This window comes from Prionailurus viverrinus, chromosome A2, assembly GCF_022837055.1.
Source record: "Prionailurus viverrinus isolate Anna chromosome A2, UM_Priviv_1.0, whole genome shotgun sequence".
NCBI classification, from domain to species: Eukaryota; Metazoa; Chordata; class Mammalia; order Carnivora; family Felidae; genus Prionailurus; species Prionailurus viverrinus.
Window position 1 is genome coordinate 42,849,422 of NC_062562.1, and position 24,831 is coordinate 42,874,252.

Below are 24,831 nucleotides of genomic sequence, written 5' to 3' on the forward strand. Positions count from 1 at the left end.
GTCAGAAAAATCAAGGAAAGATTAGAGAACGGTTCCACACTGAAGGAGACTGAAAATATACAACGATTAAATAAAATCTGTAACTCTCGACTGGGTACTTTTGCTGTGAAAGATTTTACTAGGAAAAAGGTTAAAGTGGGGCCTGAGGATTAGACACTAGTACTCAGTCAATGTTCATTTTTTTTATTTTGATGGCTTTATTGTAGTTATGTAAAAGAATGTCCTTTTTAGGAAATATAAAAGTTTTTAGGGGTGTTGGGGCATTGGTTTGTGAAATGATCCAGAGGGGTTCAGAAAAAATATTTCCTTGTATTATTCTTGCAAGATTTTCTATGTTTTTGAGATAGTTTCAAAATAAAAGTTAAAAGTGTATTGACTTCATATCTAATACACAGTTGCATTCAAAGCAGGATCAAATGTTTTCATATGGTGTTACTCTTCTCTTTTTTCAGGTACTGGTCTTTTGAGCCGTCCTGTTTTTACCCAGGAGCCACAAGACATTGTTTTTCCTTTGGATTTATCAAAATCTGAAATCATCCTGAATTGTGCTGCCACTGGTTACCCTTCACCCAGTTATAGGTAAAGTCATACTTCTGACATCACACTGTTTGTTTATTTATTTATTTATTTATTTATTTATTTATTTATTTATTGTCTTTGAAGTAAAACATGCACACAATAAAGTGTTTAGAATTACCTAATTTGAAGGATGCAGCTCAATGAATTTTTACAAAGGTAAAGAGCTGGATACCCACCGCTCAAATGAAAAAAAAAATGCTATATATTTTCAATATCCTCAAGTGTTGCCACTTTCCACTACCCTACTCCCAACCCAGGAACCATTGTTAGATCTCTGTCTTATTCATTAGGATGACTTAGAAGAGTGATTTTTTTTCCTTTTCAAATTTTTATTTAAATTCCATTTAGTTAACATACAGTACAATACTAGTGTGAGTACAATTCAGTGATTCATTCCTTACATATAACACTCAGTGCTCATTATAACAAATGCCCTCCTAAATACCCATCACCCATCTAACCCTTCTCCCATGCACCTCTTTCCATCAGTCCTCAGTTTGTGCTCTTTGAGTCTCTTATGCTTTGTTTCCCTCTCTCTTTTTTTTCTCCCTCCCATATGTACATCTATTTTATTTCTTAAATTCCATGTGTGAGTGAAATTGTGGTATCTGTCTTTCTCTAATTTATTTTGCTTATTAGCATAACACATTCTAGCTTCATATATGTTATTGCAAAAGGCAAGAGTTCATTCTTTTTAATGGACATTTGGGCTCTTTCCATAGTTGGGTTATTTTTGATAATGCTACTATAAACAGCGGGGTGCATGTACTCCTTCAAATCGGTATTTTTGTATCCTTTAGGTAAATACCTAGTAATGTACTTGCTGGGTCATAGGGTATTAGTTATGTTTTTAACTATTTATTTATTTATTTAGAAGAGAGAGAGAGAGAGAGAGAGAGTGTGTGTGTGTGTGTGTGTGTGTGTGTGAGGGGGAGATGTAGGGAAAGAGGGAGAGAGGATCCCAAGCAAGTCTCATGCTGTAAGTGCAGAGCTCCATGTGGGGCTTGAACTCAGGAACCTTGAGACCATGACCTGAGCCAAAATCAAGAGTGAGACCCTTAACCAACTGAGCCACCCAGTCACCCTCTATTTTTAACTTTTTGAGGTAGCTCCATACTGTTTTCTAGAGTGGCTGCACTAGTTTGCATTCCCATCAACAGTGCAAGAGGGTTCCCTTTTCTATGCATTCTTGCCAACATCTCTTGTTTCCTGTGTTGTTAATTTTAGGCATTCTGACAGTGAGGTGGTATCTCATCATAGTTTTGATTTGTATTTCTCTTCTTATGAGTGATTTGAGCAGTTTTTCATATGCCTGTTACCTATCTGTATGTCTTCCTTGGAAAAATGTCGGTTCATGTCTTCTCCCCATTTCTTAACTAGCTTATTTGTTTTTTGGGTGTTGCGTTTGGTAAGTTCTTTCTAGATTTTGGATACTAAAGTTATTATTATCAGATATGTCATTTGCAAATATCTTCTCCCATTTCATAGACTGCCTTTTAGTTTTTTTGATTATTTCCTTCACTGTGCAGAAGCTTTTTATCTTGATGAAGTCCCAGAAGTTCATTTTTGCTTTAGTTTCCTTGCTTCCGGTGACAGGTCTACTAAGAAGTTGCTCCAGCCTAGGTCAAAAAGGTTGCTGCCTATGTTCACCTCTAGGATTTTGATAGTTTCTTATCTCACATTTAGGTCTTTCATCCATTTTGAGTGTATTTTTATGTATAGTGTAAAAAAGTGGTCCAATTTCATTCTTCTACATGTTGCTATCTATCCTGTTTCCCCAGTACCATTTGTTGAAAAGATTATCTTTTTTCCATTGGATATTATTTCCTGCTTTGTCAAATATTAGTTGACCATATAATTGTGGGTGCATTTCTGGGTTTTCTATTGTGTTCTATTGATCTATGTGTCTATTTTTGTGCCAGTACCACACTGTCTTGATGACTATAGCTTTGTAATATAGCTTGAAGTCTAGAATTGTGATGCCTCCAGCTTTGCTTTTTTTTCAAGATTCCTCTGGCTGTTTGGGGTCTTTTTGTGATTCCATACAAATTGAGAATTTTTTGTTCTAGCTCTGTGAAAAATGCTGGTGGTATTTTGATAGGGATTGCATTAAATGTGCTTTGCGTAGTGTAGACATTTTAACAATATTTATTCTTCCAATCCATGAGCGTGGAATGTTTTTCCATTCCGTTGTGTCCTCTTCAGTTTCTTTCATGAGTTTTCTATAGGTTTAAGAGTGTAGATTTTTTACCTGTTTGGTTAGGTTTATTCTCAAGTATTGTATAGTTTTTGATGCACTTGTAAATGGGATTGATTGTTTTATTTCTTTTTCTACTGCTTCATTGTTGGTGTATAGAAATACAACAGATTTCTGTACATTAATTTTATATCCTGCGACTTTGCTGAATTCATGTATTAGTTTTAGAATTTTTTTTGGTAGAGACTTTCAGGTTTTTATTTAGAGTATCATGTGGTCTGCAAATAGTGAAAGTTTGGAGAATTTTTCTTGAGAATGGTGGCGTGCAGTTCCATGTCGTGGTTAGAATTGAGGGGAAAAAGGAAAGAAAAGAGAAAGAAAGGAAAGGGAAGGAAAAATGAGAAAAGAAAAAGAAAGGAAAGATGGAAGGAGACAGGTAAGGAAAGAATAGAAAAACAGGTAGCAAAAAGCACAGAAAGAGAAAGAAAGAAAGAAAGAAAGAAAGAAAGAAAGAAAGAAAGAAAAGAAAAGAAACAGAAAAACAACAGAAAAAGCAAGGAAAGGAAAAGATTTGTTTCCACAATTATCAATCAGTTCTGCACTTAATTAAAAATATCTACTGGCTTATTACAGGCAGAAGGATATAAGATAGTGGTTCTCATGACAATTTACTCATTAGTTTTTACCTATGAAGAAATACTCTGAATGAAGAGACTACAAATTTCACTGTTGCTAAAGGCTTCTGTTTCTAAGATATGTGTGAATTAGTAGGCTAAAGACAGGTAATTAGCTTATTATTTCAAATCCCCTTAACATGGTTTAGCTCATCTGTAATATCATAGCATAAAATACTCATAGACAAGAGGCTTTGGAAAGAGAGTGAAAAAAGAACTTGTTTTTAATGTGAAAATGGCAGACTCAGGCCCAATTTTCATGATAATAAAGCAAAGGGCAGAGATATTTCAGATAATGCACATTAGCAACAAAATGTAAAGTTTTAGTTTTAATATGACCCTTTCTAACTTAAATTTTATTAAAAAGACTCACTCATAACCTTAGATTGTATGTGTGTGTGTGTGTGTGTGTGTGTGTGTGTATAATAGAAGGAAAACCTTTATGATACAGATTCTAACATTATTTGACATTATTTGGATATACCGTGAAGCCACAGGAAAGAGCTATTGATTAAAGCAAGGAATGATCATTTCTAGTCACAGTTCTGATATTCATTGTGTGACCTTGGAATAATCATTTCTCTCTCCTGGCATTAACTTCCTCCTTATCCATAAAGTGAGGGTGTGGTTGATTTTAGTAACTTCTTTTAGTAATTTCCTTTTAGGGAAAAAAATCTCATAGCAGAAAATAAGTTATATATAAAGCATAACTTTGGAAACATTTTAAAAGCAACTTGTCTTCTAGTCACTTCCAGTGCAGTAAACACCTTCACAAACAAGGTTTCAGTGCAAGCATGAAGATATAGAAATTTAGGTAAGTTTGAACAAAACTTTCCCATGGAAAGAATCACTCTAAATTTTTTTAAGGGGCAAGTAACACATGAGAATTAAAGTCTAGCCAGGAAGCTTTGCAAAGGGAAGGAAAATGGATTACATAAAGTTGGTACTTGGGTAGTATTTCTTCTAAATAAAAGTCTTAGATAATCGGATAGCCATGAGTTTACTTCTAGCTCAGAATATATATTTTATTTGGGAAAGTGAAGCAACACCTATGTAAATGATTTGTACACAGAATAAACTATATCAGAAGTACATCTGCAAATGTCATAGAGGATTTCTGGCAGATCTCCTCTTGACCGGATCACCAGAGGAGATTTTTTTAACTTAGTCTACTCTGCTCTAGTCATGAGGTCTTAAGTCTGAGGTCTAGGTGTCTTTTTTTTTTAAATTTTTTAATGTTTATTTATTTTTGAGAAAGAAACAGAGACAGAGTGTGAGTGGGGGAGGAGCAGAGAGAGGGACACAAAGAATCTGAAGCAGGCTCCAGGTTCTGAGCTGTCAACACAGAGCCCACTGTGGGGCTTCAACGCAGGAACAGTGAGATCATGACCTGAGCAAAGTCGGACGCTTAACCAGCTGAGCCACCCAGGCGCAAGGTGTCTTTGAATAAAAATCATAGAAGTTGTCCTTCTGCCTTCTATTCTTTTCATTTTCTCACGTCATCTTCTTAATAAGATGCCTTCTTTATCCCATGGGATAAAGCAGGATATATATAATTGTGCAGATTTTATGATTAATGGATATGACTTCTGGAAAAATTAGATGACTCATCCAGGGATACACAGGAAGGGAATGTCAAAGCTAGACCTAGGACTGTTGGTATAGGCCAAGGTCAATGGAATCAAATTTAGTACACATTACAATCACCCAGAGAGACCGTTACAATTTTAGATTTTGGAGTTCTCCTTCAGAAATTTAGGGATGGGCTCGGAAATAAGCACTTTAACAAACACTTAATGTAGCAAGGTCCAGTTCTGAAACACATACACACATACGTATATTGTCTAAGGACAATAAACATCCCCCCCCCCAGCCATTATATTCTTGATACAGGGCTTAATTACTTAATATTAAAGGATGTTCCCCAGAAAAAGGTCAAGATTTTAGTTCAAATTCATTATGTTTCCTGGAATTAATATGATATTAATGCAGATGCTTAAAATAGTCATTTAAAGCAAATTTCCTACTTTGCATTATAGGAAAATTCTCCTGGGTCTGCAATCCTATCAGTAATGTGTTTATGACAATCACTGGAAATCATTAATACTATTTCTCCATTGATTTAAACATATTAATTAGGACAAAGCCCACACCAAGAGTTGAACCCCTGATCTATATGCACAGTTTAATAATCATTGTACCACAGTGATTAGAATGATTATGGGGATACTGTGAAAAATTCATTTGCTGCAGCTAAGCCAACAACTTTGAATTTGTGTTGAAAAACAATTACTGAGCTTAATTAGGAGCATGTAATGATGACAGCAGTTATTTCAGCGATTGATTCCAAAATTAAAGAGAGCTGGCAAACTAAGTGTGGTATATCCTTTGCTTTGAAAATGAAAGGGAACATAGAGGTCCAAAGATCATGCCCTGTAAGCAAATTGTGAAAGACAGTATTATAAAGCTGGTAAGGAGAATATTGGAATCTTGAGAAAGGCCTAAAGACAGAAAATGTTTCTATATTTGATTTTTAATATTGAGAACAAAAAACTGTACAAATTTCTCTAGAAAAAAGATTTGACAGAAAGTGTACTGTTTTTGGCTGTTTTCTTTCAACTTCTTTTTGTTAAAAAGAACTTGAGGTACACAAGAATTGGCTAAATAATTTTAAAGCGGCAGAGTTTATCAAAAACCTCTGATTGATTTTATATTTGATCAATCACTTACCTGTTTGAATAGGGTAGAGGATTACCTATGTCTGTATTTCTTTCATACTACAGTAGACATTTACCATAATCTCTACCTTGGATATTTCAAGATGCTCCTAAAAAAGTCAATGACACTTAGAATAACATTATAAAATGTAATTTTTTTCTTACAGTTATCCACCCTCTTCAAAATATTTTTAATACGATCTTAGCATGAAGGGGAAAATAACAGCAAAGCTGGCATAAATCCTGAAAGTACATGTTTTGGACATTGGCTATGTTCCATTAGAAAAAGCCATTCATTTGTTTTTCTAAAAGACTGATTGTCTTAATTCAATATTTTTAAGTGTCTTTCTTCCTAAATGATTTCTATGACTACACACAGCTAGGAATATATCTAACTAAATATGCAACACTTATACTTCAAAATGTTTGGATATTTTGAAGAAAGGGGGTGAAACATGGAGGAACTGGGTTTGATTAAAGATAATTACTGGGTATTCATTCACCTTAAAATGACCAAGTGGAATTTCTAAAACATCATTCTTTGAAAATAAATATAACTGTAAGGCCCTTCTGCTACTTAATTCATGTACCTATAGTTGGCTAATAGGTAAGTCAAGAGACTATTTTCTGCCTAAAATAAAATCTCTCAAACTGCATTTGTTTTATTAAAGAATAATTTTAGTTTGGCATTTGTAAGTACTGTTGAAATATATTCTGCATGGTTAATTTTCCAAGTAAGAGACTCACAGAGACAATCATGTTCCAAAGTAGGTGGGTTATTATTGTTTTATTATCAGCCTCAAATTGGCATTGTAAAATCTTTACTGGCTTTCTTTATGCAATTTGTAATATACGCTTCTCGTATTTCTATCTCTAAATCATTTTCAACGTCCAATTTTGCAGTATCGGTTGTGGGTGTTCAGGTATAGTATATGTTATTTGAAAAGTCACTAAAGGAATAGAATGGCCAGTATTATTGACTGAATGTCTCAGTTTTATTTCTCATTTCAAGAGTTATGTTGCCTTCTTGTACACATCTGGGTGAATGTTTGTGATTCATCAAGAGTGGAAGATCCTTCAAATAACCTAGTTGTTGATATCGCTGAGTTCCTAAATACAGTCATCTTTGGTGAAACTGAAGGATTGTCTTCACATGTAACCATGTTTGTTGTTGCTGATTTAAATGGTACTAGCAAATAAATAAATACGTAAATATATACATCCGTACATACATGGTCTTAGTAGTACAGCTGCCTGTTGTTTAATACAAGGAATGGTCAACTCTGTATATTCTAACATAATTTGATTTTTTTTCCCTTGAAGGTGGAAGCAAAATGGCACAGATATTGATTTTACCATGAGTTATCACTACAGGTTGGATGAAGGCAATTTGGCAATCAGTAGTCCCCGCACAGATCAAGATATTGGCATGTACCAGTGCCTGGCCACCAACACTCTGGGGACAATACTGAGTCGGAAGGCGAAGCTCCAGTTTGCATGTGAGTTTGTGGGGGGAAATTTAATCCCTGTGTTTGTTTAATACAATATTTTTGTTCATATTAAAATATTAGCTTTGCCAGTCATCTGTTCTTTGAGGGTGATTATTTATGGAGGTAAAAAGTTTTGACAGCATGCATTTAATGAATCCATACTCCTAGGGATAGTCAAAATCTTCTTCAAAAAAAGGAAGAAAATAACTGTTATTATATTTGATAAATTATGTTGAGAAATATCTCTAAAAGTTTCAGATATAAATTTTAAGAAAAATATATATGACACATTACTGTTTTTCTTTCTTTCTTTTTTTCCCTTCTTCTTTTTCATTATATATTAGTGTGCAGAGCACAGGAAAAAAAAGCTGAGGGCAGAGATGTCTTTTTGGGGAGGTGGATGTTCTCCCAGGAAATGTGATCATACACCCACAGTTAGATGTAGGTGGAAATAAAGTGGTTGCCAAAGGCAGACTTTATATTAACTGTAACAATGTCCAGCTGCATCACATAAATGTCATCCAAGTAATTACCTTGGTGACATTTGAAGACATTAGCAGATGAACAATAGACATATGGCTTCTTATATCCTTTATACATAGGGTTTCCGGGGACTGAAATGTTTCATATTGGATCCAGGGATAGCCTTGATTGAAACTAATTATATTTGTTGATATGGATGAAATAGAAGCCTTGAATTTTTCTCTTTACACCTCCTCCCCCACCCCACTTCTACCCACGCCTGCCTCACAGGATATATCAGGGGGCCAAAGAGTTAGCAATTAGTCTCTTGAGTGCTCATGGAAAGGTATATTCTGTTACTTTGAAAGAGTAATTGTTTTGAAATTTTACTAATAAAATATATGTTCAAAGCCTACCTTGCAGAACCAATGTAGTCATCAACAGATACATGAATTAAGAATTGAGTCTATCTGCCATTGCAAGTCTTGTGTTCCAAAGATCCCTTGCTTCATACCCATTTCCTTTTAGGTTGGCCATTTTGGGGGTAGTCTTATTTCTGAATGTGTGTGTGTGTGTGTGTGTGTGTGTGTGTGTGTGTGTGTGTGTGTATTTAGTCATAGATACAGATGATATAGATACAGATATAAATATAGATATAGATAGATATAAGCATTATATAGGTATATACACACATACATATATGCATGTGGTCATATATACACAGACACTCATGTATGTACACACATGCATTGCTAATTGTATTTGAATGTGTTATATATGCATAAATAGATAATGCAAAAGTTTATGGAGATAGGTGGAATATGAACAAAGGCTTGTGGCTATTTTGAAAAAAAAACAAGAGAGAAAATGATAGAAGGGACATATCTAATCAAGAATAAGTTTTCCTATGAAAACACGCTCAACATCACTAACCATTATGAAAATGTAAATCAGAATTATAGTAAGATACTGCTTCATACCCATTAGGATGGCTATTAGTAAAACACACACACACAAACAGAAAATAACAAATGTTTGCAAGGATGTGGAAGAATTGGAACATTTGTGCATTGGTGATAGGAATGTAAACTGGTAGAGTCACTGAAAGACAGTCTAGCGGTTCATGAAGAAAATTAATGGAATTACCACATGACACAGAAATTCCATTTCTATGTATTTACCTCAGAGACTTAAAAGCAGGCAGTACTTGAACAGATATTTATATACCCATGCTTATAGCAGCATTATTCTGAGTAGCTAAAAGGTGGAAATAACCTGAATGTAGTGTGTGTGTGTGTGTGTGTGTGTGTGTGTACGTGTGTGTACGTGTAGAATAGAATATTATCCTACTTTAAAAATGGAATAAAATTCTGATACAACATGTGTAGCCTTGAAAAAATCCTGCTAAGTGAAGTAAGCCAGACACAACAGGACAAATATTGTATGATTTAATATAACTGAGGTAACTAGAAGGGAAAATTCATAGAGACAGAGGGCAAAGTGGTGACTCCCAGGGACTGGGTAGAAGGAAGATTTGGGAGTTAACTTTAATTAATACAGAGTTCCAGTTTGGGATAATGATAAAGTTATGGAGGTGAATGGTAGTAATGATTACACAATCTGAATTTACTCAATTCCACTAAATTGTGCACTTTAAATGGTTAAAATGGTAAATTTTATGTTTTTTTTTTTAAATAGTATCATCAGAATTCAGTGAAATAGAGATGGATTTTTTTTCCTTCATCATAATTCTTAAAAGAAAAGAGTAAGGTTTCTTTATTAAGTATCTGTTTTGGTTCTTTGTACAGAGAAAGTAGTCTAAATGCTAGTCTCCAGCCTAATGGAAAGTTCCTAAAGTACAGGACCTGTGTCTTCGATTAAATTTGAATTCCTCACCACCACCTTCATAAATTCCCAACAGTGCCCATGTTGGTAGAAAAGGCTTTTGGTATGTAGGATAACAATGGTAGTGGAATGGTAAGATTTTCGATACAGACAGATCTGAGTTCAAATTCTATCATTGTCAAATGTCTACTGTTAAAATCAGGCCACCTGTAAACAATAGTAAGCCTCTGTTAAGAAATTTATTCAATGGAATTATAGCATTATCCATAGAACAATGACCTGGATTACTGGAGATAATTGCAAAGTCCCCATCCTTTAAAGGCATTTGTGAAATGAAAGCTCTAATTCTTCTTGTTATTTTTTACTGCCTCCCTCAATTTGGTCAAACATTTACATATTTCAAACTGCTACAGTTACTCATAGAAAGGTCTTCTAATTTACATTTTACACTTTCTCCAGACGAGTTTCTTCATCTCTTGTTTTCAAGACTTTTAGGTGCTTTGACATATATATGTTACCTTTCTTGAGCCCAGCAACCACCATAGGAGATAGATGCTATTGTTGTTCCTATTTCACAGATTAAGAGCCTGAGCCTCACAGAGATTGGTGCTTTTTTAAAGGTACATTGTTAGAAAACCAGGTGAAACTTGAGTATAAAAGTAGAGACTCTAAAACTCATGCCTTTCATCTTATAGTAGTCAGTCCTTCCCCAACACTGCCCACACAAAATATGTGTGCTTTTTAAATTTAATTTGCTCTTGGCATAGTACTTGTGAAAATATTAAGCCGTATCTTCAAGATAGTAAACTTCACAATAATCCTGGTGATAGATGCTGTTGATACCCTGTCCAGATCCCTGTAAATGGACAGTGTGCCCATCTCCAGCTTTTAGCAACCACGGCTGCGCCTCTTTTACCACTTATGCCCCAGACTCCCCAGGGGATCAGGCTAAAGCTGGACAACAGCTGAGAACCCCATCTTGTTTAGCTCCTTCCCCGGAGCTTTCCTGCTTCCGTCCCTCCCTTTATCCTGGGAGTGTTCTCTCACTAAATCATACAGACTTGAATGTCTGCCTAGGCTCTGCTTCTAAGGAACCCAAAGTAAGACATTTAATATAAGACATTTAATATAAGGTATTTTATCTACTTATTGATAGAAAAGTTAGGTCCAGAAGCCCTACTCATGTGAATTTCTATAGTAAGAACAAAGATACACATCAAAACAAAATTGTATCAATAACTCTGCTCCCTACAGGTTGGCAGTCAATTGTATAGTGTCACTTTGACCTTCAGAACAAATGAACTATGAACAGCCTTTCAGAACCTAACCTGTCCCTGGGAAAGACTCTGTAGGTACATACCTCTAGATAATTGATGGCTTTTGTTTGTAACTTTTATCTGGATGTTCAGCAATTCAAAAACACCCTCAGAGTTTATTTTAGACTCAGCCCATAACATTTTGCCTCATCCTGATTCATCCCACCATGAAACCATGCTGAAATGTGGTCCATGTATACAAAGCTATCTATCATGAAATGTCTTTCCAAATCAAATCAAATCTGTCCTTAACCAGCTCTGTGACCAAGACAAGACTTATTAAAGGTATGTTTTGAATTACTTGATTACAAAAACAGACCCCTTCACTTCTTCCACATAAGATTCTGTCATTCCAAATTCTCAGATAGATTTTTTATTTTAAGCTCTTCCTTTTTCCCCCCAACCTCAACCCTAAAGCAAATTCTGCAGGTGTCTATTTACCAAATAGCTCCTGCTACCAACCTGGTGTTCTTGAATGATAAAACCAGTTTGACTTTTTACAAGCTACACTTGTAGCTGCTTTGAATTTCTTTTATTTCTCAAGGACTTTGGTAGTAAAGGTTGAATGTAGACTTCTTCCTTTCATATGTATGTTAATGAATTACTCTGTACTTGTGTGAGAGAACATTGCATCTGTCATTGCTCTTTAAAATGTCAACCTTGAGAAAAAAAGATAGGTATTTTAAAAGAAACCTGTGATTTCACTGAGCTATATATATATTTTTTTGAGATTCTTGTAATAATGCAACTCTACCAATGAATAGATAAACATTTGGAATGAGTTACTCATGAATAGGACTTTTTGGTTATGCATTGTTTAATATTTAATCACAGATACCCTTTCAAATAATATTGTCCCATTATTGCAGAGGAAAAAGTAGCTGGAGTAGAATCTCCTAACTGACCATTGATTTATTCAAGCCAACCACCCAGAAAACACCTTATTTATATGAATCTAGCTCTGTGCTTGGGCTGAAAGATTAAATGATAGATAAGAAATAGCTACTCCCTGTCTTCACAGAGCAGACAGGTGAAACCTTAAAAAAAACAGGAAAGAAAGAAATTGCTAACATCTGTATAGTACATATTAGACAGCAGGCATTATTTTAAACTCTTTAAGTAAATTGATTCCAGTGAACCTGACAATAACCCTATGAGGTAATTTTCAGATGAGCAGATTGAGGCATAGAAGGATTAACTAACCCACACTATATCACACAACCAATAAGTGGCAGAGTCCGTGTTTAAATCCATGCAATCAGAATGTAGAATCCACATTCCTACCACCTATCGCACCTCCTTAAAAAAGGTATCAGGTGAAGTGAGAGAAGTAGACCTAACCTACAATGGAGCCCAGAGTGGGGAATCATAATGTTTGCCTGGATTGGAGAGAGGGCAATAGAAGTATTCCAAAGGGAATGGGGGCTTGAATTAAGCCTTGAAATACTAGTTTGTTTTCCAAACACAGGTGAATGAAAGAACATTCAGATCCAAAGGAGAGCAGGGGCACCTGGGTGATTCAGGCAATTAAGCGCCTGACTTCATCTCAGGTCATGACCTCACGGCTTTTGAGTTTGAGCCCTGCTCTGCTGTCAGCATAGAGCCCACTTCTGATCCTCTGTCCCCCTCTCTGTTCCTCTCTTGCTCTCTCTCTCTCTCTCTCTCTCTCTCTCTCTCTCTCTCTTTCTCTCTCTTTCTCTCTCTCTCTCTCAAAATAAATAAATAAACTTAAAAAAAGAAAAAAAAGGAAAGGATAACAAGAAGAAAAGCAGATACGTGAACAAGCTCAAATACCAGAGAAAATCTGAGGAGATTGACAAAAGACCAGGCATGAAAGCCAAGTTCATGAAATGACTAGTTTTCTAGGAAGAGTCTGCAAAATAATTTGAAGGCAGGTACTTCCAAATTTTGGAATCCCTTTATATCCAAACCCAGTCTGTAAAAAGTGGAATGATTGAGTGATACTATGAAATGCCAAAGAAGCACACAAAAACCCATCATGGTGTGATGCTTTTAGGCAGAGGCACCAGAGGCAAAATGACTGTGTTTGGAGTATATTCTCCACTCACTGTGACGTTGTGCACAAGTGTTCATTCACGCATAAAATGGGGTGTTAATATTATGCATTTCATACAGAATTGATATCAGGACAATACTGATTACACGTTGAGCAGAGGGTAAGGGTGACTGTGAGGTGTTAATGGACTGCTCGGCAGAGACCTGGCTATGCAACTATAATATAATAGACCAAGGCTGGGACATCAGTATTTATCCTCAGAATAATGGAAATATTTTGAACGTAGTTAAGGATTTTGAAGTTGTTTACAAATCATAGTTTGAAAATGCCACATTCTTCTTTTCTTAATTTTTTTAATGTTTTTATTTATTTTGAGACAGGGAGAGAGCATGAGCAGGGGAGGGGCAGAGAGAGGGGTAGATAGAATCTGAAGCAGTCTTCAGGCTCTGAGCTGTCAGCACAGAGCCCGACGCAGGGCTCGAACTCACAGAACGTGAGATGGTGACCTGAACTGAAGTCTGACACTTAACCAGCTGAACCACCAGGGTGCCCCCGTACTTTTCTTGTATAAATATTAGTCTGATACATTAACGATATTACTGATATTATTAAAACTATAGTACACATATTTAGGGGTACTCCAAACCCAGTTTTCACTCTTATAACATGGGGTTAAATAATTCTTGCTCTGTATTACAGGAATTATTTTAGAGGGTTCCAAGTTAAAATGCAATAATAATTCATTTTAAAGAGCTACAAACATAGGCATTTATACTCATCATCATTGTTTTCCTGAAGAATGCAAAGAATTTTATATCTGCAATGCCATTCATCTTTAGTCTATACCAGTAAGCTATTCTAAACCGTATTTTATAGTTGGAAAAATTCAAGGTGGGGAACTCTGTTACTTGCCCAAGATCACCCATCCAACCGCAGACCAGAATTTCTCATGTCTCCATCTCAAAATAGTTTTTAAATATGTTTATTTATAGATGAAGAAAGTAAAACAGAATTCAAATGAATAAAAACCATAGTCACAGCACAACAGGAAAAGTATCCAGGTAAAAGCCATAATATAGAGGTCTTTTATCAGTTTAGAATGCCTTCAGATTTTTTTTCATATGTAAGAAATGCAAAAACAGTTATACATGATCCTGATAATATGGTGATAAAGTACATTTATATCTTAAAAATAAATTAAGACCCAGGGAAAAAATCTAAATAACACTTAGAAATACATTTGGAACATTTAAAGTCTCTGGTAATTGTGAAGTATGTGTTAAGTGGGTAATGCATATCTAATTACAAATGAAAATACTAGTTGGCTTTTAACCTTTTTTTGGTACATTGGAAAAGAATTAGCTAAACAAAATGGGGACATCCATATTTTTCTGTAATTTCTTGAAAGAAAGTTGATACTTCACTACTGGGTTTTCATTATCATCTGGGAAATAGCACTAAACAGTGTTTCAATGAAATTAATATTCTAAATTTGTCTTAATATGCTAGTAACCACCAACTGATAATATTAAGGGGTAAGCTTTGTCTTTGCTTTTAAAGGCAATGCATGTCTTAAGGGGAATTGGAACAGTCTCATGGTTGAATTACAGCAAGTCACTATTATATTTATTTTTAAAATCAACAGGGAAGCAGGTTATCCAATGTTTTAGCCTCATTTTTTCCTTCACGTTCACTGCTGGACGTCTATTTATGTACCTTATCAGAAATGATACTCTCAAAATTCAGGCCTCCTCTCACCTCCCACCTCTACTTATATTCAGTGGGACCTAGTCTTTTTGGTCCATTTAAATAAAATTGCACATTTAAGCTGAACAGACTGAGTTGGGGCGGGAGAGGAAATGTTAAAAATTAAGTTATTCATCCTATCAAAACTGAGAGTTTCTGATTTATAAAACTAAGAGAGAAACCAAAAGGTAAAATGATTATTTGTTATTCCCTTGCTGTTTGACAAATGGTTTTGAGGAAGTTATGAGCATGCATCATTGAGATTTTGCTTCTGAGATTTATAAAACAACTGATTGGGAATTTTAGCAAAATTTTTGTGTTAAAGAATCAGAGGAAATATTATCTGAGATTTATTGTTAATATATGCCCAATGTTACCAAATAGCAAATTAGAATCAAGTATTTAGAAATACAGGGGGACCTGTGGGGCTCAGTTGAGCATTAAACTCTTGATTTTGGCTCAGGCCACGATCTTTAGATTTATGAGATTAAGCCCTGCATTGGGGTCCAAGCTGAAGCATGAAGCTTGCTTGGGATTCTTTCCCTTTCTCTCTGCTCCTCCCCTACTGTCTCTCTCAAAATAAATAAACAAACTTAAAAATAGACAAAATAAGATTAAAAAGTAAATACAAATGTAAAGAGGTTTTTCTGCCAACATCTGGAAATGTTTATCATATTTTAAGGTATTAATTTATATGCTATATTTTCCAAAAGGTTTGACCCATATAGAAAACTGTAAAGCACAGAAACAGCTCAATAAAGCATGATTAATCCAGAATATTACCAACACCCCAGAATGCCCTCCCCTTCATACTCTTTCAGTTGCTACTTCCTCCTTCCTCTCCAATACCTTGCTTGTCAGTTTATAATTAAATATTACCTTTTGGAATTTCATATGTATAAAACCACACAACACATATTCATTGTTGGCTTTGTAGCCAATAATACTTGTGAGATTCATCGACACTGTAGGTAGTCACTGTTCATTCATTTCCATTGCTATATAAAATTTTACGGTATAAATATACTACAGTTTATGAATGACATCTGCTGTTAAGGGAACTCTGGGTTTTTTTCAAGAGGCAAAGGTGAATAATTATTTATGAATATTCATATATATACATATATATACACATATACATACATATATGTATACGTATATACATATAATATACATATATATGTATGTATATATATATATATATATATCTTTTGGTACATTTGTGAATACATTTCACTGTTGTAAATAAATAGAGTAGAATTACAGGGCATTTGGGTATGCATATGTACAACTGTAAAAGATAATACCAACTGTTGTCCATAGTGATTTTATTAATTTAGCCTCTTACCAACAATGGTTCCTTGACAACACTAACCATTGCCAGTCTTTTTTCATTGTTACTATTTTAAGTTTTGTTTAAATTCCAGTTAGTTAACATGTAGTGTAATGTTGGTTTCAGGAGTAGAATTTAGTGATTCATTGCTTACATATAACACCCAGTGCTCCTGACAAGTGCCTTCCTTAATGCCCATCACCCATTTAGCCCATCTACTGCCCACCTCTCCTCCAGCAACCCTCAGTTTGTTCTCTATATTGAATAAGAGTCTCTTATGGTTTGCCTCCCTTTCTTTTCTCCCCCTTCCCCATGTTCATCTCTTTTGTTCCTTTTTTTTAAATGTTTATTTATTTTTGAGAGAGAGTGGGGAAGGGCCAGGGTGAGAGGGAGACAGAGAATTCCAATTAGGCTCTGCACTGTAAGGACAGAGCCGGATGCAGGCCTTGAACCCATGAACCATGAGATCATGACCTGAGCAAAAATCAAGGGTCGACTCTTAACCGACTAAGCCACCCAGGCACCTCAATTTTGTTCCTTAAATTCCATATATGAATGAAATCATATGGTGTTTGTGTTTCTCTGACTTAGTTCACTTAATATAATACACTAGCTCCATTCATGTCTTTGCAAATGGTAAGTTTCCATTCTTTTTGATGGCTGAATGATATTATATACCATATCTTCTTTATCGGTTCATCATTCAATGGGCATTTGGGCTCTTCCCATAATTTGGCTATTGCAGACAATGCTGTTATAAACATCGGTATGTATATGCCCCTTCAAATTAGTATTTTTGTTTCATTTGGGTAAATACCTAGTAGTGCAATTGCTGGGTCATAGGGTAGTTCTATTTTTAACTTGTTGAGGAACCTCCATACTGTTTTCAAGACTGGCTGCACCAGTTTGCATTCCCAGCAACAGTGTAAAAGGTTTTGCCTTTCTCTGCATCCTCACCAACATCTGTTGTTTCCTTTGTTAATTTTAGCCATTCTGACAGGTGTGAGGTGGTATCTCATTGTGGTTTTGCTTTGTATTTCCCTGATGATGGGTGATGTTGAGCATCTTTTCATGTGTGTTAGCCATTGGTATGTCTTCTTTGGAAAAATGTCTGTTCATATCTTCTGCCCATTTCTTAACTGGATTATTTGGTTTTTGGGTTTTGAGTTTGATAAGTTACATTTATTTATTTAATTATTTATTTATTTATTTATTTATTTAGAATGAGAGCGAGAGAGAGAAGTCTAGAGAGAGGGGCAGAGGAGTAACAGACAGAATCTTACACAGGCACCATGTTCAACGCAGAGCCTGACGTAAGGCTCTGTCCTACCACCTTGGAATTGTGACCTGAGCCTAAATCAAGAGTCAGACACTCAACCAACTAATCACCCCCCCCCCCAGTAGGTGCCCTGATAAATTCTTTATAGATTTTGGATACTAACCCTTTATCGGATGTGTTATTTGCAAGTATCATTTCCTATTCCAAAGATTGCCTTTAGTTTTGATTGTTTTCTTTGCTGTGCAGAAGATTTTTATCTTGATGAAGTCCCAGTAGTTCATTTTTCTTTTGTTTCCTTTGCCTCAGGAGATATCTCTAGTAAGAAGCTGCTCCAGCTTAGGTCAAAGAGGTTGCTCTCTTTGTTCTCTTCTAGGATTTTGATGATTTTCTATCTCACATTTAGGTCTTTCATCCATTTTGGATTTATTTATTTGCCACTCTTTTTTAAATTTTAGCATTTGGAGAACATATGTAAGTGTATCTTATTTTGGTTTAATTTATTTTTCAGATAACTAATGACACTGAGCACCTTTTAATTATATTTTTTATTTTTTATTTTTTTAATGCTTATTTTTGAAGGACAGAGAGAGAGAGAGATAGAGCATGAATGGGGGAGGGGCAGAGAGAGAGGCAGACACAGAATCCAAAGCAGGCTCCAGGCTCTGAGCCATCTGCACAGAGCCTGATGTGGGGCTCAAACTCATGAACTGTCAGATCATGACCTGGGACAAAGTCGGACGCTTAACCAACTGAGCCACCCAGGCGCCCCATATTTTAAGTTTATTTTTGAGAGAGAGAGAGAGCACGTGCCCGCATATGCGACCGAGTCGGGGATGAGCAAAGAGAGGGAGGGAGAGAGAGACTATCCCAAGCAGGCTCCACACTTTCAGCTTGGAGCCTGATGCAGGGCTCAAACCCACAAACCATGAGATCATGACCTGAGGTGAAACTGGGTCAGACGCTTAACCGACTGAGCCACCCAAGCACCCAGAGCACCTTTTTATATGTGTATTGGCTACCTGCAACTCCCCCTTTGCCCTGACACCCAGCTTAAAAAATCTAAATCATTTTTTAGGGGTACCTGGCTGTCTCAGTCAGTAGAGCATGCAACTCTTGACCCCAGTCGGGGCTGTAATTTTGAGCCCCATGTTGGATATAGAGATTATGCAAAAATAAAATCTCAAAACAAAATTTAAACCATTTTCCATTTTTCTAGAGTTGTTTTTCTTTTTCTTAGTGACTGATTCTAGATCTGAGCACTTTGCTGCTTATATATAGGAAACTGCTTCTTCTACTATATAACTTCAGTTTTTACTCTTAGTTATGTCTTTTAATAAACAGAAAATTTTAAATTCCATATTGTCTACTTTGTCAATCTTTTCCTATATGTAATGATCCTTTCTGGAAAAACTTTAAGAGATGTTCCCCTGCATGAACTCATGAAGATATTTTTCTATGTTATCTTTTAGTTTATTGTTTTGTCCTTCATGTTTAAAATTGCAGTTCACTTGGAAATTATTTATTTGTTTACATGGTACAAGGTAGGTTCAGTATATATATGTTTTTTTTCTTTACAGGTCCAACTGAGTCAGCAAATATTTTAAAAAATGCATTCCTTAAAAAAATTTACTCTTCCTTCACTCTACTATAGTGTCAGCTTTGAAAAAAATCAACTATGAATGCTTGGGACTGCTTTTAGCCTCTCTCTTCTGTTTCTTTGGTATATCAGCCTATGGTTGTACAAATGCCACACTCTAATAATTACTACAGTCTTAACGATAATTCTTGATGTCTGATAGTTACTAGAATAGATGATATGGATAAAGAAAAAAATGAGGTTCAAATTTTAAGCTGAACTCAAGGAGAAGAGAGCTTGAAGAGAATAAAAAGTATAAGAAATAAGTACCATAAGATTCTATCCACTTACTGAAATTGAACTTTCTAGTGGCCAGCACACAAGAAAGGGGGTTCATATCTTTCATGGGATAAAAACATGTCATTGTTCCTGTGAGCATAATTGCTCTGACTCTAGAACCTGAGAGGTTTCTCCTGTGAATCCTCATCAAAAGCAAAGTGAGCGATTCAGCAAATGGCATTCCCCTCACAAACATGCTCTCACACTTACTGAGTTTCCTATGGTAGCTTCTTCTATCTCAAAAATAATAGCTAACATTCACTGGGTACTTCTCAGACCTTTTCCATAACATCTGTTGGGAGGCTTCCCAATATGTGCCCAGTTTTCTATTACTGTAGCCATTGTTACCATCAGTATGTGTGAATCCCATCAGTCTCTGATTTCTGGCTGTAGCCATTATATCAGTAGGATCTCAGAAACACGAACAATAGAAATGAGTTGCTGAATTCTTCAAACTTTGAGTGAATCCAGTGCTCACTCTGTTTATATATTATGTGGCTTTTCTTGGTGGAAACTTTACAAAGCATAGCTCCCTGCAGAACTCCTACCTACCTATTTCAGAAAACTGGGTTAAAATATTCTTGAACATTCATTCCTCTGTGTACTTTTCTTAGGCTAAGCCTCTTCCTGTATTGATAAGATAGATGCTTGGGAAGAAAGTCGTTTTGGATCCTGAATTGGTGTTACTATATTTATGTTATCCCCTGCTCCATTTTCGTAGGAGTGAGGAGATAGGAATTTATAGAAATAAGGCAGGAGCATTTCAAGTTTTGTGATCTGACAATGCCCTCCATGATAGAGGCTTTAGACATATGTTCCTAAAAGGAGGTACCAACCTTCTCAACAGTTCTTCCTAGTTAAAGAGAATAATCTGGTTCAGTCCCCAAAACTACCATGTAAAATTATAATCCTGGTTTTATAGATGAAGAAAATGCAGATCAGAGAAGTGAAATAATATGCCCAGAAACACTAGAAAACAGTGAAGCTGGGGTTTGATACCAGTCATTCTGATGGTTTAGCTCACTTCTGTAATCATTTAATGAGTGCTTGTCAAATTTTAATGTGCATATGAATCACTTGTGGATCTTATTAATACAAGTACTGATTCAGTAGGCCTAAAGTGGGACCCGATAATTTATATTTCTGGCAAGAATCCAGGTGACACTACTGTTGTCAGCTTCAATACCAGATTGAATAGGAAACAGAGTCTCAAAATAAGATTTAGAATACTGCCTAAAGGCAATCCACTAGTAGTGTTAATATAGGGGTCAACCCAAGGGGATACAAGGAGTCAGCTCTATTATGGTCTACATGAATCCAGGGGAAAAGCAAATGTTAATCTGTATTTCCAAACTATAAGATGGCTGTTCAACATATTCAGTGATATGTTCTAATAATTCATATTTCTTGAGCACCTATTATGTCCCTAACACACATGGGAACAGTTTGCACGATAAGTATATTTTCTCTATTTGTGTCTCTGCAGCTATAACCACAGGGTCACCATGTATGTATATAAAACATTAGAATAAAGAACAAGGAAAAAAATGTGCTTGAGAATTATCCAAAGTATGAGGTTTTTAACTAATCCCCTGTCAGAAATACTATTTTCTTAAAAAAGATTTTTTTTCATTTTTTTGTTTATTTTTGAGAGAGAGAGAGAGAGAGAGCAAGCAAGCTGGGGAGGGGCAGAGAGAGAGGGAGATATAGAATCTGAAGCAGGCTCCAGGCTCTGAGCTGCCAGCACAGAACCCAACGCGGGGCTCAAACTCACCTAACATACATGAGTTCATGACCTGAGGCAAAGTTGGAGGCTTGAGCAACTGAGCTACCCAGCTCCCCTAACTAGGCAATATTTTTACTCATGACACCAGAAAATGCAAATAAGGATGAGACTAGATCTTCATACATCATTTCACAAGTCAACTGCAGGGTGTTTTCCCCCCTTTTTGAGAATTGTAAAATTGAGAGATCAACTTTCACATATGTATTAATAAGCTGTTTTGCATAGATCAATTCTTTCATGAATGGAGATTATGTAACCCTTGTTTAATTCTTCCAGAAATCCCATCCATAAGAGCTACTTGAGTTCTTACTAGTGTTCTATCCCTTGAACACAAAGGGTTTATTTTAATTATTTCATCAGTTTTACACAAAAGTAATCAAAAGTAAACAACTGTGCTAGAGGGCAATGCCAGCCTCTCAGCTCTCTGGAAAGCTCTCTGATCTTTGTACCATTTTCAATATTCTTTTGGAAAGTAATCCTATGGTTTTCATTGAAAAAGACATGAAGTCTTGCCGGGTCAAACATCAGGGTTCGTGACATTTCTGTTTGGCAAGTCTGGCTGTCTGAGGGTCTTGACTCTTGTTATCAATGTAAATATTAGCATTAATAAAAGGTAACATATATTCAGTAAGCCAAGCACTAGGCAAAAAAGTTCCTGGGCATGCTTCAATTCCCACATGAGTTAGTGGCAGAGGTAGGATTTTAAACCTGGCTTTGACTGGCAACAGACGTCAGGCTTGGAACACAGCCATAGCCTTTCAAAGCATCCCCAATAGCAGGTGTCCTAAAGATGTATCTGTCCTGCTTATGGTCCCACTTACCCTGTCTGCATATTCCACCTCTCTGCAGTTCACAGAAAGAAGTGCCAGAGTTTGTGATGCCCTGGATGAAATTGTCTCTCCACTTCAACTCCACATTCTCATAGCAGGAATGAAGAAGTGGTTTTGACAAGATCTCCCATAAACACATAACCAAACACATCCTTGCACACGTTTCCCTTAACATGACCATGTCTGAGGTGTTAGGCCTCCCCTGTGGTATCCATAAGTCATTATAATAAGGCTAGAGTTCCAAGATCACCCCCTCCCCCATTGCCCAAACCCTGATCTGTGCATGACTGCATGTTCCCATTTCTGAATCCACTTTGCAGCCCTCCTTAACTGCTGAAATTCTTCCCGAGATCTCATGAAACCAAAGATCAGTCATCAGCTGAATCCTTCTACCCTTAATTTTTGCTCTCAACCTTTTCCTCATCATATCATTTTGACTGAAGTTTGGCTTTGATCTGAGGCCACTGCTTCTCTGGTATCCCTCCAAAATGGTGACTATTTTCTCCCACACTCTCTTGCTGCTACCACTTCTACTTGGTCTGTGAATAGGGATAGATTCCTCCTTTCTCCTCAGTGTCACATCTAGATAATTCTTCCTTTCTTATTACTAATGCCCTAGGCACTATGATCATCCATCAGACTATGCTACCCATGTAGCCATCATGTTCTGTCTTGAGGTCACCCCATAGTTCCCCAAAGACTTTATCTCCTAGATCACTGTTACTCTGTTCATAACATTCCTGTCATGTCCTTGATAATTTCAGTTTTCACTGAACTCAACATTCAAAATTTAATAACTTGACTTCTCAGTTCCCTGTTTTTTTGTCTTCCATTGACTTTGTTTCTTAACTTAAGCAAAAGCCACCCTGACTCCAGGACCTTGTCAAATATCTAAAATGTCAAGCTTAGCCCATTTATGATTTTCAACCTTCTCAACTCTGGAACATTACTTCTTAACTGCCCTGCTCGCTATCTCCTGTCCATGAACTCCAACAGTACTCTGGTTCACTGATTCCTACAATATAGTAATCTTAACAATTATGCCTTGTCCTTCTTGTCATCATTTCCTCCTTTATTGGGACAAACTTCCCTGGCTTATCTTTGAAACATCTTCTTTCTAGTGTTGGTCTGTGTTGACTGTTCTGTGTTGACTGTCTCAACTGTTCATTTCTCCTTTCATTGTATTCATCTGGTGATCTGGTGGAATCCAAACCATAGTGAAATCCAAAAGAAAATTTTCACCTAGAGAAAAATCCAACCATGACACCTGGTCTCACTTTTAATTCATAAAAACTTACATCCAATCGTACCCTAATACTGCCTGACATTAAGATTAGGAAGGCAAGTAATCGTGAAATTCAAAGATGTTATTGCATTACCTGACTCTTCAATATTGGAAGGTCCTCTGTGTGAGGAGAAACACACTAGCCAGTATTTCTCGACTGTATTGTTCAACTGATTCATCACAGAAAATATCTCAAACAACATTTTCCCAACCCATTAATTATTCTGTGTTATGGGCGAATTGATACTTAGTCCTGACTCAGGTCTGGTTTTGCCTTAAAATTCTATTGCCTAGTCGCTGGGCCAGGATGGACTTTGCCTGTACCAACCATGTCAGGGATTCTTCACATAATTTGGCACTCTGCCCAACTACATGAGGTTCACTTGCCTGTGTCTAGAGTCATTTCTCCAAAATGAAGCCTATCAAACATTAAAACACACAATGAGGGCAACTTCTTTCTTTTTTCAACCCAGATTTTATACACCATTGGATTTCAAGTGTTGGTCTTTTGTTTTTGTCCCACAACCTATACCCACTGTGTAGATGTCACCCAACTTTCCTTTCCCTTTTAACACATTCTAACACTCATTTTCTGTATTGAAATTCACTTCTCTGAAGTCTGATTACATGCTGCCTTTCATGGACAAGTAATGAGACCTGTGTTTCTTCTTTTTGTGTGCCTTTTTCCTCCTTATTAGTGACCAAGTTTTACTAAATATTACTGTAATATTTAAATATAAGGGTGCCTGGACGGCTCAGTGAGTTAAATATCTGACTTCAGCGCAGGTCATGATCTTACGGTTCATGGGTTTGAGCCCTGAGGCGGGTTCTCCACTGACAGTGTGGAGCCTGCTTGGATCTCACTGTTTCCCTCTCTTTCTCTGCCACTTCCCCCCCCCCAAAAGTAAACATTTAAAAAGTAATAATAATATTCAAAGATACATAAAAATTAGAAAATAAAGAAAAGTTAATAATATACCTGCATTGGAGACAACCACTATGAACATTAGTAGATTCTTCTAGAATTTTTTCTTATGTGAATTAATTATATGAACACATACATATGAATATTTGTTATTTGTGAACTGCTTTTTCACTTTACAAAAATAATTTAATAACACTTTAAGGCATTTCTCTCCCAATTATTTGAAAGAAAGGAAATAGCTAACAAAAATAATAAAATATGGAGTATAATCAAGATTTCACATTTCTGTATTTTTGATAGTCATGATCCTTGTTTTAAAATTCAAGTCTCCTGACTAAGATGCTCATTTGACTCCTGAGAACTAAGCTTCAGGAGATGAAAAGCTGAAGGGGAAAGCGTATTCTGTACACAAAGGAAGGGCCCTTCCTGTCAACT

At 36.1% G+C, this 24,831-nt stretch overlaps 1 protein-coding gene across 1 annotated transcript in view; it reads left to right on the top strand.

The window, feature by feature from the left end:
- The first annotated feature begins 479 nt into the window (after positions 1–479).
- CNTN6 (contactin 6) overlaps positions 480–24,831 on the top strand; it is a 168,812-nt gene continuing 144,460 nt past the window's right edge. The window contains 2 exon segments of the mRNA XM_047848967.1: positions 480–579; positions 7,491–7,666. Coding sequence (XP_047704923.1) covers positions 7,525–7,666 — 142 coding nt within the window. The 5' untranslated portion in view covers positions 480–579; positions 7,491–7,524.